At 35.6% G+C, this 14,831-nt stretch overlaps 1 protein-coding gene across 1 annotated transcript in view; it reads left to right on the forward strand.

The window, feature by feature from the left end:
• The window catches only part of MS3_00009354 (uncharacterized protein), a 61,107-nt gene extending 53,111 nt beyond the window's left edge, over nt 1–7,996 (forward strand). Inside the window, exon 4 of the mRNA XM_051217719.1 lies at nt 6,102–7,996. Coding sequence (XP_051065155.1) covers nt 6,102–6,290 — 189 coding nt within the window. The 3' untranslated portion in view covers nt 6,291–7,996. The remainder of the gene's footprint in view (nt 1–6,101) is intronic.
• The last annotated feature ends 6,835 nt before the right edge of the window (nt 7,997–14,831 follow it).

A 14,831-nucleotide genomic window follows, 5' to 3' on the forward strand; every position in this document is an offset into this window, starting at 1 on the left:
AAACTAAACAGATCACCTTACACCATAAAATAGAAAATAACATTTGTTAGAAGGGCTTTTTTAGATATTGTAGTAATTTTAATAGTTGAAATCATGAGTCAATCAGATATTAACACCGTTGGATGTCGGCCAGCTCAGCAGTCCAGAGATTAAGCACTTGCGTGCGTGATTGATAAACGTTGGGTTGGAATCTCTCAAGGTGGATTCGTAGATACGCAATATTGAGGAATTTCCATAGTAGGACAAAACGGCTGTCCAGTTTTTCCAGGCTTTCTATTGTGTTCTAGCTTCAATTGACTCATAATCTCAGCTATTAAAATATAATAACATTTGTACAAGATCTAGCTAAACGTGGCTGTGAATGTGGGAGACAGTAATCAACAGACTGGGCATAACTTAAGAATGGTAAATTGTTTAATAATAGTTCGTAGATCAAAATAAAGCTTATAATAAGAGAGACATGATTATGAATAGTTTAGTTACTTAACAATTATACAATAGAAATATATATATAGTATTATGGTGTGGGTTACTTATATCCACATAAGTAGTATATAGTGGTGGTCAGGCATACAAAGTATTTCAGTAGATCAAGAAGGAAAGAACAGGAACGGAACGCGATTCGTATGAAAATGCATAAACAATGAGATGCTCTGTAATTTCATGTTAAATATATTCAACTGTCCCCAGTTGTGTTCTTGTTTACTACAGTATTAGTACAGAAATAGATTTCAACAGTTACTATTCATTGGCAAAGAATTACATTATACCCAGTATCAGTTTGTATTGAAAACTTTGACCCTAATATAAAAACATTAACTCTAATCTTATTGAATCAAAACTAATGTCGATGGATAATGTAAGGTTTATGGAATGATAATCCTAACTCATAACACTAGCCCAAATCCTAGTATACATGTATGTGTGTAAATTGAACTTATTCCTTTCACTAAAAGTGACAATTTCAACATATGGGTGTTAATTATTAAAATAGAATCTATAATTTCTATTGTTATTAGATTGTTTTGTACTGATAGTTGTTTTATAACTAGGCATCGGTGGATGATTTTGATAGAGTATTGTTTTATGAACTGGATAGTTTGGTTGTGGACGAGAACCGGTGCTATCAACATGGTATGGTAGCCGGCTTGTTTGTGAAGCTTTCATTATTATTCTGAACGATAGCACCAGCACAAACGTCTCTCTGTGTTACCCTCCACGTACTAGCCAGCTCAAACCCATAAATGCCCTAGTACAGTCGAGGGTGGGGAGTGTTGGCTGTCCTTCACCAAATGCTTTCACATGACCACACGTATACAGCCAGTACCACAGAAGTCCGATTCACTGCCTTCTGAATGCAGAATCGTTGTTTACGAAATTGAGAGGACGAAAAGTGAATATCCAGTGCTTTAACCGGGTTGGTGGATATGGAGAGTCCACCTAGTGGAGATGGAAAATCCTGATTCCAAACCAATGGTGAATATGGGTTCCAGGATCCTAAGAAAACAACTGGCGTATGAACCAATGATTGGGCACAGGCTACCATGGGTCTCCTTCTTCTGACATTGCTCCACTGCCTTATGGATTAGATCTTTAGGTCGAAGGCTTCGAGTGTGTCCTCCTATGAAAACCACCTATGTTTTTCTGGGTACCCGAGCATCATCACAGCCCACACACAAATTCAGAGACTTGTGTGGCGTATATGTATTCTGTGCCCAATTTTGTACCAATATTTATGTATTCATATAAATCAATAATCCAGTTCATAGAACAAAACCCAATCATATCTAACTTTTTACAAAGAAATTTCAACACTACTAACAAGTAGCTAACATAATATAATAAACAAAATATCATTCATTACAATTAAAATATCTCAATGGTTAAGATCATGAGTCAGTTGAAGCTAGACTACCATGGAAAACCTGGAAGCACTGGATGGCCGTTTCGTCCCATTGTGGGACTCCTCAGCAGCGCTCATCCAAGACCTCGCCCCTTAAGAGATTCGAACCCAGGACCTACCGGTTTCGCGCGCGAGCCGGCATCCAACAGTGTTAAAGTCTAACTTCAACTAACTACATAGAGAATTATCATTACTGACCAAACAACTTCTAAATATTCCAAAGTTCCTGTCATATTATGTATATAGAATGAACAGAATACAATAGTACAATGAATACTTGGATAAAATATCAAAAAAATAAATGGGAATTCACAGGAACCGGATATTGTTCTGAATAAACTGATAAGTATATATGTATACAGTTATAGGGATGTTATAAACTATGCTTCTTGAATGACAACTAAAACTTATAAGTGAGTTGATTAATTCACTGTACCGTATAAAGATCTCCAATTTCCCCCCTCTCTCTCTCTCTTAACAACTTATAACAGGATACAACATATAAGTTATATTTTAATCACTAACAACAACCAATATTAAAATATACTGAAGGTTGAAAATCATACTGCAGATGATTAGAAGGAGGGGTTGATATCTATTTGCTTAGATTGAATAGAGTTAAACGATTATGGAATTCATGTTTCTATTCTATCTTCACCCCCCTCTCCCTCTCTCTCTCTCTCTCTCGCATAAGTGACTATCGTCGGTAACCAATGGCAACGGGAAATTGGCTACCTCAAACATAAATCATGGAAATTTGTTTAAAATGTTGATTGAAATCTTTTGACTGAATGATTAAAGTTTTGATTTAAGTGTAAAGTTATTACGGATGTTCGTATGTGTATGTGTGTGTACTTTTGAGTAATTCACAATCAGTGAAATAAGTAGATTAGTTAAAGTGAAATAAATGTAAGTAATACAACATCTAAAAGTATTAGTACAATTGGTTTAAAAGAAGTGCTCGCTCGCAAAACCAGTAGGTCCTGGGTTCGAATCTCGCAGGGGGCGATGTTGTGGATACACACTACTGAGGAGTCCCACAATAGGACGAAACGGCCATCTAGTACTTCCAGGTTTTCCATGGTAGTCTAGCTTCAACTGACTCATGATCTTAACCATTGAAAAATAGAAAACTCATATTAGGATTATTTTCCTTCTTAAAGTTATCCACTATACCTAGGATACATTTCAATGATTGTTGCTGTTATGGAAACTAAAACAAACTTGCTTACTTCATAATTCGTCAAATATGAATTATCTTCTATTAGATTAGTATCTCAAAATGCTCCTCTCCCTATTGATTAGAAGATACCAGGGGAAAATGGTACCAGGCTGTCTCTTTAGATCAATTAGGATTGAAATGGCAATTTTATTGATTTTGGTATGGAAATCAACACATACTAATCTCTATTAAAGTCCATGGTCGTCGAAGCATTGGTCAACAGTGCTAGAGTATGGCTAACATGATGGTTACTGTTTGATCTAAAGAAAGATATTTCTGTTTTATTTTTTGAAAGAACTAATGGGTCTGTGCATAGTTCTGTTTATTCTGCAGCAATATGAAAGAGTCTTTCAGTCTCGCATATTGTACGAACATTCCATGTATCTAAATTAATGGTCAGAAGGGGAACCAGACTACTGAATACCGAAGGAACTCAGCTTTCACAAAGAGGCATCATAACTCTTCTGAATGAAGACCTTCCAATTCCCAGGGCACAATTTCAATAGTTTGAATTATTTATTTTTATGGTTAGCGTTTTTTTAGCGAGTTAGTTTCCTACGGGATGTGGTCGCTAACCCCATGCCCAACCCTCCTCTTGTATCCGTACTTGGGGCCGGTGGTAGCCTCAGAGCGGCTCAAGGTGGAGTTAGTTGTGTTTATTACTTCTGTCAAATTTTGTTTTCAATAGACAATGATGAATTGTATCGCTGAACAACATTGTGATCTAAATCTGTTCAGCCAGTTACAAGACGGTAATGATAAATTTAGAACTTATTGTTTTAGAAATTAGGATCAAGGTATGAATTTCAAGATTCTTACATCATAACGGATACCATATCCAGATGAATACCTTTAACCTTAACTCCTTATTCCGTGCCATATTTCGATAAATGAACCATGACTAAAACATTTACACATACATTATAAGCTTAATGGTTTAGTTTAGCTTAGTATTGTCGTATATCCTATTGTATGATGGTTGTTAGTTTAATTACAAACGAAGAAAATACTTCCATTTACTGAAATAATACGATTATATGATTTGCTTTTTGATTGAAATCATGAGCTAATTAATAATAGACTATTATTGAAAACCTGGAAGCACTGGACGTTCGACTCGTCCTATTATGGGACTCTTCAGCAGTGCGCATCTACAATCCCGCCTCGAGGGATATATGATTTGTATAGGAGATTTTACTGTCACTAAACTGGATACTTGATTAATTAGTTATACGTAGACAACGGTCACGTTACACTAGTCACATGATTTTTGATTAAAAATAGAGATAAAGTATAGATCGAACAATAGATTCATTTAATACAAACACCAACAGTTCATGCACGCAATAAAGCCCAGAGCAAGTTAAGTATCTGTTTGTCTTCTCTCACAATGTTAATGTCTAACTTGAACCAATCCACGAAATTGAGCCACCATCCACCATTGTCTTCCGTGAGTTACCTTCTCATAACAGATCTAGTTGAACTCTACTAATCATTGCTTCTCACTAGAACTTCAGGAAATACATCTTGAAGCAAGTCACTAGTAAGCACATGATGATGATTATGAGAAGAGGGCTTTGTGAAGATTTTAGTAATTTTTTAGTTGAATTCATGAGTCAATTGAAGTTAAGCCACCATGGAAAATCTAGAAGCACTGAACGGCCGTTTCATCCTATTATGAGACTCCTCAACAGTATATGTATATGGGTCGTTGGGATTTTTGAGCTAAATCGTTTCATCATGGAGCTTTCATTTCTATCCTAGGAAAAGAAATTACTTACTTACTTGCGCCTGTTATTCCTAATGGAGCATAGGCCGCCGACCAGCATTCTCCAACCCACTCTGTCCTGGACCTTCTTTTCTAATTCCATCCAATTGTTGTTTATTCTTCTCATGTCTGTCTCCGTTTCTCGACGTACTGTGTTATTCAGTCTTCCTCTTCTCCTTTGGCCTTGAGGATCCCATGTGAGGGCTTGTCTTGTGACGTAGTTGGGTGCTTTCCTCAATGTGTGTCCTATCCGCTTCCTAATTAGGAAAAGAAATTAGCTCCTATTCTGTATCGAAATAAGTTTCTTACTTATTCCAAAAGTAATATAAAAGGCAATTTATAAAAGAAACTTTCATTCCTGACGATGTCACTTACCAGAGAATAATGAAAATGAAAGCTCCATGATTAAAACATTCAAATTAGGGAACTAGACAATTCCATCGCTATTTAACTAAGCTAGAAATCTCCAGTATTGTGTATATCACTACAAGGCAATATACATTGTAGAATGGTATGGTTAATTTTATGATTAGTCATATCATCTAATTGATAGCAACTCTTCTGCAATCCATTTCGATGATGGTTCATTTCAGTTAAACACTTTATGTTAACTTACTTAACAGACAATACACATATTTCTTTGTATTGTTATGATCACTAGATCATATGATAGACTCTAGTTCAAATGTTGATCCTTTAAATATTGCTCGTTGATTCATTCTCTTCTCTAAGTATATAGGTACGCAAATCCTATTATTATTAGTCCTTAATTTGCCTTACTGATGCCCTTATGTGATATGACGATATGTTTGCCTAGGAATTCGCTCGTACATACACATATTCAGCTGTCTATTTTAAATCTCCTCGATGTGTTCGTCGCTTTATGAGCTGTGTTATCCTCTAATAAAACTGTAGTTACCGCTTCTTATTGCTTTGTGATATCAAACCTCGTTGACTTACTTCCTTAATTCCTTACGCTTGTTACCCCTCGTGAAGGAGTATAGGCCGCTCCCCAGCATTCTCCATCCAACCCTGTCCTGGGCAATCCTTTCCAGATCTTTACAGTTGTTATTCATCTTTTTCATAACCTCGTTGAGGTTTGATATAATAATACTTATATAAATGATTCATGAATAAAATCATTACAAAGTACTTCTATTTCTATTTTGACATTCTGTCATATATACTATTGATTTACTTTATTTTAGGCTATTTATTCAATGCTTGGTACAGATAATACAGCTGTGGATATTAGTCCAGAAGCTAGAGCTGAAGAAATATTTGAAAAAATGGATGAAAATGGTGATGGTGTATTAACACGTGAAGAATTTATGAAAGGATGTATGGAAGATAGTCAACTTAAAGCTATGCTATTAGCTGATGATCCAATTGAATAAAAAAAAAATAAAGAGAACAATCATTATATAAATCAACAATAACACATCCAAAATGAATCATCTGTAAACAAGCAAACAAACAAAGAATTCTATAACTAACCATTTCTCTTTAGCATCATCATCATTATCATCATCAGTATAGATTATTCATATTCATGTATTTTTCGAATTAGCGTATTCTACAGCGTGTTAGTATTCTATATGAGATAGAGTCACTAACTTTATACCCAACCCACCCCTTCTTTTTTATCCGAGCTTAGGACCGGCAGTAGTTCCAGAGGTCCTCCAGGTGGAATTCATATACATATATATACATATATATATTCTTCTAAATAATGTTTCATATCTTTCTCATATTTGTTTTAATAAATTTTAAAAAATTTTCAGGCGGTTCATTCAAAACTTCACGATACATGAAATTTCCTTATCTCTTTTTTTCTTTTTTTTTTGAATATTTACATATTTCATTGAATCTATTCATATAAAAAGTATATTATAATTATGTAATACACATTTCATATAGACATTTATATAAATCCATTGAATAGAATGAATCAATATATTAAGAGTGAATAATAATACATATGCCATAGTAACCGTTTATTTCCTTTAATCATTTCTTGGATGACGTTTAGTGATATTCATGCCTAGTTCATTTAATTGTTTAGTTGCTAAGGTGATAAATGTATTTTTGGTATGAGTTTTCTTCTTTTTTTTCTTTTCTCGTTTTTTTTTGTTTTTGCTTTTCAATTTCTTACTCTAATTCAACATCATGATGACACTTACACAAAAAAAAGAAAAACACCAACAAAAAAAACACGATGACGTAACATCTTTTCTTTTAATCTTATTCTCTATTCATCAATCATCAATGATCCATTGAATATAGGATCATTATAGAAAAGTTTCATATGATGATTAAATGGAAGATTTTATTCTAGATAAATTACATTGACAAGATTTCTAATCTAAATTTATAATTGTAGAATTAAACAATAGGGCAAACTAACTATTCAAAATACCTTCAAGTTTCAATAGATTCATCATATTACCTATTGAAATGATGATCATATCCACACACACACACACACACACACACACACACAAACCCCTTCTTTCTGATGATTACATAATAAATAAACATTGGATTGTTTGGTTTTCTTTCTCTCTCTCTCTCTCTCTCTCTATATATATATATATATATATATATATATATATATATATTGGTTAACTTGTTTATTATCAGAAGGGGTTTTGTGTAACATCAATATAGAAACAATAAATGACTATTCAATCAGTATTTGTAAGATTTGATAATTGTGCATTTCTTTTCTCTCGTTTTTTTTTGTTTTTTTTTTAAAAAAAAGAAAAACTTTAAGAAAACAGGGTAAACTTTTTCAAAATATACCATTCCCCCCCTCTCACTCACTCACTCATTGTTACTCACTGACCCTCACTCACTCACCCACTAACCCACTCACTCACTCGCTCACTCATTCTTACTCTCGTTATTATTATAAATGAAACCTTAAAATGTATATTTTTTTTCGTTTGTCTTACATAACTCATTAAATTTTACTCATATTCTTATTATTATTGTAAATAATTGATTATGTAATCAAGCATAGTAACAAAAATATCCATTCTATTCTTATTGTATGAATATATACATATATACATTTGATTGTATACAAAATAAAATTGAGATAACAAGATTGTTTATCTTTTATATAAATGTATAAATATAACACCTAACTACTTTCCTTTCACCTATATAGAATCAAGTTGAGATATGTTCCCGTATCCGAGTTGAAAGCGACCGGGAACATATCCCAGCTTGGTTCTATAAAGGTGAAAGGAAAGTAGTTAGGGGTTTCATATTTGAACATCTAATCGACTATAACCATTCTATAGATCCACAATATAAATAGAAATATATAAATTATCTTGTAGTATGTACTACTAATGTTCATAGATATAAGTAGTTGGTATCATTAATCGAAAATGAAATGTCTGGCAGAGTAGAGGATTAAGAAGATGAATAGGTGAGATTATAATTTATGGACAACCTTTGAGCGACTTTTGAGCGACGTTAGACTGGTCTTGAATGTGTCCACTTAATAACAAGGACCAAATGAAGGTTATAAATCAGTGTGTGAGGAATTAGAATTGATGATTAAGGTTAGTAATTAGGTTTAGAGGGTTTTCATCACATCGTCAAAAATACCAAAATACTCTTTAACCAAATTAATTACTTACTTACTTAATTAGACCTGTTACTCCTTGTGGAGGGGCATAGGCCACCTACAAGCACTCTTTATCCAACCCTGTTCTGAGCAATCCTTTCCGGCTCTTTCCAGTCACTATTTATCCTTTTCATGTCTGCTTCCGATTCCCGACGTAGTGTGTCCTTCAGCCTTTCTCTTTTCCGCTTCCCTTCAGGATTCCAAGTGAGCGCTTGCTTCGTGATGTAGTTTGATGATTCGCGTTATATATGTCCTGTCCATTTCCATCGTCTTTTCCTAAATTCCTCTTAAGTTGGAAAAACTGGTTTGTTCTCTCTCACAGAAGGCTGTTGCTGATTGGTATCCGGTCAATGGATGTTGATTATCTTGCGTAGACAACTATTTATAAATACTTGTGCTTTCTTGATGATGGTTGTAGTAGTTTCAGCTTCACACAGTAGAACTGTCTTGGCGTTCGTATTGAAGTTTGTGACTTTGATGTTGGTTGACAGACAGTTTCTTTAGGTTCAATATGTTCTTCAATCGTAGGAATGCGGCCTTTGCTTTGCCAATCCTCGCCTTTACGTGTGCATCTGATCCTCCTTGTTCATCGATGATGCTTCCCAGGTATGTGAAGGATTCTACATCTTCCGGAGTTTCACCATCAAGTGTGTTACCATTGGTGTTCTCCGTGTTGAATTTGTGGACCTTGGTTTTCCCTTTGTGTATGTTGAGGTCTACTGATGCAGAGACTGCTGCTACACGAGTTGTCTTCACGCGCATCTGTTCGTGTGTATGGGATACGAGGGCTAAGTCATCTGCGAAGTCCAAATCGTCTAATTGGTTCTGAGCTTTCCATTGTATGCTGTGTTTTCCCTCAGATGTTGAGGTCTTCATAATCCAGTCGACCACCAGAAGAAAGAGGAAAGGGGCGAGTAAACAGCCTTGTCTTTCTCCGGTCCTTACTTGGAATGTATCTGTCAGTTGTCCTCCATGTACGCTTTAACCAACGAGGTGCATGAATCTCACGCCGAAATCCGGGACTTGTTATCTTAAACCTGAATAATTCGTCCATAAATTATAGTCTCGCCGATTAAAGACAAGAGAATAAGAACAGTGAATCATTAGTCTGAAAACGAAAGAACAACCAAGTTTGAAACGATTGATGGATATTTTGCAAATGAAGAATTTACTGTATAATTCCCAGATTTTACCGAAAATTGGACGAATCAATCAGACGTAAGATAACAGATCTCTAGGATTTTGGTGCGAAATTCATTCATCCATTTGGTTAAATAGAGTTTCAGCATTTAAGTTGATGTCAGTTCATGATGAAAAAACAACCCTAAATCTAATTCTTAACCTTAATCATCACTTGTAAATTATAATCCTAATTCCTTACACACAGGTTTATAACTCTCATTCGATTCGAGTAAGTAGGTAGAGACTCTCAATGTCCCTTCAACGTCACTCAAAGGTCGTCCATAAATTATTGTCTCGCCTTTATATGTTCTGTAATGTTATGGTAAAATATATTTGATTGTCCTCAATTAGTGTTCTTGTTCACTACACTACTTATCTTCTTGATATTCATGATATATGTAATTGAATACGACTATACTGGAACCTAATGATCTCATGTGCAGAATTCCGCCACTACTCAACATTGTAGAAATGAAATTGGTTGAAGTTGAGCAATGACACTATTGGATGTCAACTTAGTAGCATACAGGTTAACTGTTTGCGTACACGAGACCAATATACCCTGAGTTGGAATCTCGCGAACGGGATCATGAATACGCACTGATGAGGTGTCTCATACTAGGACGAAACGATCGCCCAGTACTTCCAGTCAGGAAGATATAAGAGATAATTCTAGAGATAAAGAGTGATCTTCATAAAAGAAATAAAATATAGTAATAATAACAACAATTTTACGCCATGGTAAGGATAAGAATGGGATGTATTTCTTTTGTATCTATGTAATTCATTGTTCGTTTAATGAATAACAAGAGCTTGCTCCCGTTTCAAGATGTTAGTTACGAAGGAATCTTGATAGATTTGAACGATTTCTATAATTAAACATTTAAGTCGATTTATAAATTAGTGAAGTGATTGTAATGGTTAAAATATTTAAGAATGAAGATTTGAAATGCTTTCCTCTCATCTTTTGTGAAACCATCTTGGAATATGTTCTAGTATTCGATTTGAAAGTAAACACTGGCTACGGCCTATATATGTTAATCCACATGGGAAGTGGAACTGGTAGATGCACAAATCACTAATAATCACTGTCATGAATATTAACATTTTAGGTGTAACGAACGAATTATTTATTTATTTGAACACATAAATATTGGTACAAAAGGGGGTATCGAATACATATGCATCATACAAGTCACTTGGTATGTGTTTGAGCTATGATACTGCCCGGTTTCCCAAACCAAAGTAGGTGGTTTTCTTAGGGGCCACACCAAGAGCCTCTGATCTAAAAGTCTGATCCACAAGGTAGTGAAGCAACGCAGGGAGATACAGTGTCATGGTAGCTGGTGAACGATAATTGGTTCATATGCCATTAGTTCCCTCAGCATCATGGGGCAAATGTACATGATAGGTTTGGAATGAGGGTTTTCCAACTCCACTAAGTAGACCCTCCATGACGTCCGACGCAATGAAAGTGCCGGATATTCGTTTTCCGTTTTCTCAATTTCGCAAACAACACCTTCTCCATGAGAATGCAGTGAGTTAGACTTCCGTGGCAGTGGCTGTGTATGCATGGCCCTATGAGAGCATTTCGAGAAGGAGAGCTAACTCTCCTCCTCTTCGGATGTACCAATGTATTTTGGGGCGACGAACGAATTAACAAATAGATGGATTGATGAAATCAACATCTTTTTCTCGTATGCAAGATCTATGAGTATAATTTCAATATACTACTTATGGATAGGTATTTGTAAGTAGTTAAGTTTGTATATGTATATAGAATGGTAAATTTATGAAAGAAAACATAATAGTTATCTACTGTGTGAAATTTCATACATTTTCTTGTTGAATAAATGTCATTATCAGATGGGTTTTGTGGATATTATATTAATTTCAATGGTTAAGATCATGAGTCAGTTGAAGCTAGACCACCATGGAAAACCTGGAAGCACTGAACGGCCGTTTCATCCTATCGTGAAACTCCTCAGCAGTGCAAATCCACGACCTCGCCCCCTGCGAGATTCGAACCCAGGACCTACTGGTCTCGCGCGCGAGCACTTAACCAGCTGGCCATTGAGCCGACATCCAACAGTGTTAATGTCTAACTTTAACTAATCCACGAAATTGAACGACACATTCACCATTCTCTTCAGTAAATTACTATATTACAACAGACCTGGTTAAACTCCACTGGTCACTACTTCTCACTAGAACTCCAGAATATACCTCTTGAAGCCAGTCACTAATGAGCATATGGTGGTCTAGCTTCAACTGACTCATGATCTTAACCATTGAAATGTCATTAGTTTATCACTGACTTGCCTATGTTCCATTGAATATGGAACTTAATTCTTGATAATTATTTGATATGAGATTGTTTAACATAAAACAAAGATCAATTTCATTTGATGAAAAGATTTCTAGTTTATGATCAATGAATTTGAACTTTTCAACTACTTTTGTTGTGACTTGTCACATGCTTTACTCATTAATCAAAATACGACTTCTACACTCATAGCATTGTGCCAAATCAATGACATAATGACTAGTATGAGTAGCCTAAAGTCCTTCTGGGTTCTTTTACCTGCCTAATCTTGACTGTCGCTTCCAGAACATCAATATCAGCTTCCACGATATGAATTGTATATTTTAAACATTACTGCGTTTATATACAAACAAATCAAACCTCATCACACTATAAAATAGAAAGTAACATTTGTACAAGATCTAGCTAAAAGTAGCTGTTATTGTGAAAGATTATTATATAAGAAATATCTCAAGAATAATAAACCGTATCATAGTAGCCAATAGATCAAATGGAAGTGTATAATAAAAAGGATATAACTATATATAGAATCTAGTTAGTTGATAGTTATACAATAAGAATATTTGTATGATATTAGTCCATTATGGTTAACGTTTTTTGGCGAGTTAGTTTTCTACCGGATAGATTCGCTAACCCCATGCCCAACCCTCCTCCTTTACCCGGGCTTGGGACTGCCAGTATCCTCAGGGGGGCTTCAGAAGGAATTTAGTGAAAGCGCGCATCGGCGAAGAAAGGACAGCATATCTACAATTGAAAAACGTCTGGAACTCAAAAGAACTGTCAACCAACAACAAGGTCGGAATTTTCAATACAAATGTCAAGACAGTTCTACTGTATGGGTCAGAAAGTTGGAGAACTACGAAAGCCATCATCCAGAAGATACAAGTGTTTATTAACAGCTGTCTACGCAAAATACTTTGGATCCGTTGGCCAGACACTATCAGAAACAACCTAATGTAAAAGAAAGCAAACCAGATTTCAAAGGAGGAAGAAATCAGGAAGAAACGCTGGAAGTGTATAGGATACACATTCACGAAAGCATCTAACTGAATCACAAGGCAACCCCTCACATGGAACCATCAAGGCAAGGTCAAAGGAGAAGAGGAATAACAAAGAACACATTACGCCGAGAAACGGAAACAGACATGAGAAGAATGAACTACAAAGGAAGGCCCAGGCCATAGTGTGTTGGAGAATGCTGGTCGGCGGCCTATTCTCCATTGGGAGTAACAAGCGTAAGTAAATAGTTCACTAATAGCTCTCAGAAGTTACCCGTAATTTAATCTTCGCTAGGATATAACAATTTCATTTTGTGATCAAAGTCTTTGAATCAACTTTGAATAAGGAGTAAATTTTGATCAATGATTCTGATGGAGTTTTGTTCTCTGAGCTGGATGATTTGGTCGTGAAGTTTTTATCATTCTTCTCAACGACATCATCAACACAAACTTCAAGTAGAAATGAAGTGTTTGAATTTCTCCATATGCGTTTCACAGCTTGTCCTATACACCTCGATGCTGATTGATTCTTGTTTACCTTAAACCTGTCATTATGTACAACTTTGTTTTGGTTGTATCTCCCATTGGTTTGACTTTTGATCAATGAAATAATTTACACCTTGTGTATGTGGGGTGTTTTCTTCATCATGACCGGAGTATAACAGAAGCTCCCCTGAAGCCAGTCGTTGTTGTCCAACTTTCGTCCAATGTGTTTCACTGATCCCAAGCACCTCTAGGTTGTACCACCTCATTTCTGCAGAAATTTGGAAGACTCTCCCGGTCTCCCACATTGTACCAGCATTCCATGTACCTAGACAAATGGTTGCCCTGGTTGTTAGAAGGGGCATCGGCCTTGTGACTTCCGAAGTAACTCAGCTTTCATCATGAGGCGTCATAACTCTTCTAAATGAAGACCTTCTGACTCCCAGGGCAGAGTTTAAAAGGTCTGAATAATTTTTTCTGGTCAGCACTTTTTTAGCGGGTTAGTTTTCTACGTGATGTGGTCAATAACCCCGTGTCCAACCCTCCTCCTTTATCCGGGCTTCCCTACGGAGGGTCTCCAGGCGGTACAGAGCAGAAATTTGGTTAACTATCATACATTCAAGCATGTAAAGTTAGTTGATTTACAGTAATCATTTATTTATTCTTCTACAGTAACATCAATTTACTTCGTAAAGTAACCTATTTATAGTCTCCAATTTAAAGAATGTTTTGAAATCAATATTTATTGAAGGTCATTGGCACTATAGGTTTGTTCATCTAGATTTGTGTTATGTAATTTGCGTGTGTATGTGTGTGTGTTTAAAATGATTATCAATTCACTACATGATAAAGCTAACTGGTTTGAAATCACAATGAAGCATAGCAACAAGATTGAAGGTCCTGAGTTCAAATCATTCATGCGAGATCGTGGATGCACATTGATGAAGAGTTTCATACTAGAGCGAAATAGCCATCCAGTGATTTTAGATTTTCATTGACGGTCTAGCTTAGATTGACTCACAAATGTTCATTGTTATTCGGGAGCAGTACAGCAAAAAGTTCCATTAACTGTTAAGCATGGGAGAGAACAAAAAAGATGACAGCGGAGAAAGAAATGAGGAAGAAGCGCTGGAAGTGGATAGGATACACACTAAGGAAAGCACCCAACTGTGTCAAAAAGCAAGCCATCATATGGAATCCTCAAGACGAAAGGAAAAGAGGAAGACCAGAGAACACATTACGACGAGAAATGTAGACAGACATGAGAAAAATGGACAAAAATTAGACAGAACTGGGAAGGAAGGCC

This window comes from Schistosoma haematobium, chromosome 5 (assembly GCF_000699445.3).
Source record: "Schistosoma haematobium chromosome 5, whole genome shotgun sequence".
Classification (NCBI taxonomy): Eukaryota; Metazoa; Platyhelminthes; class Trematoda; order Strigeidida; family Schistosomatidae; genus Schistosoma; species Schistosoma haematobium.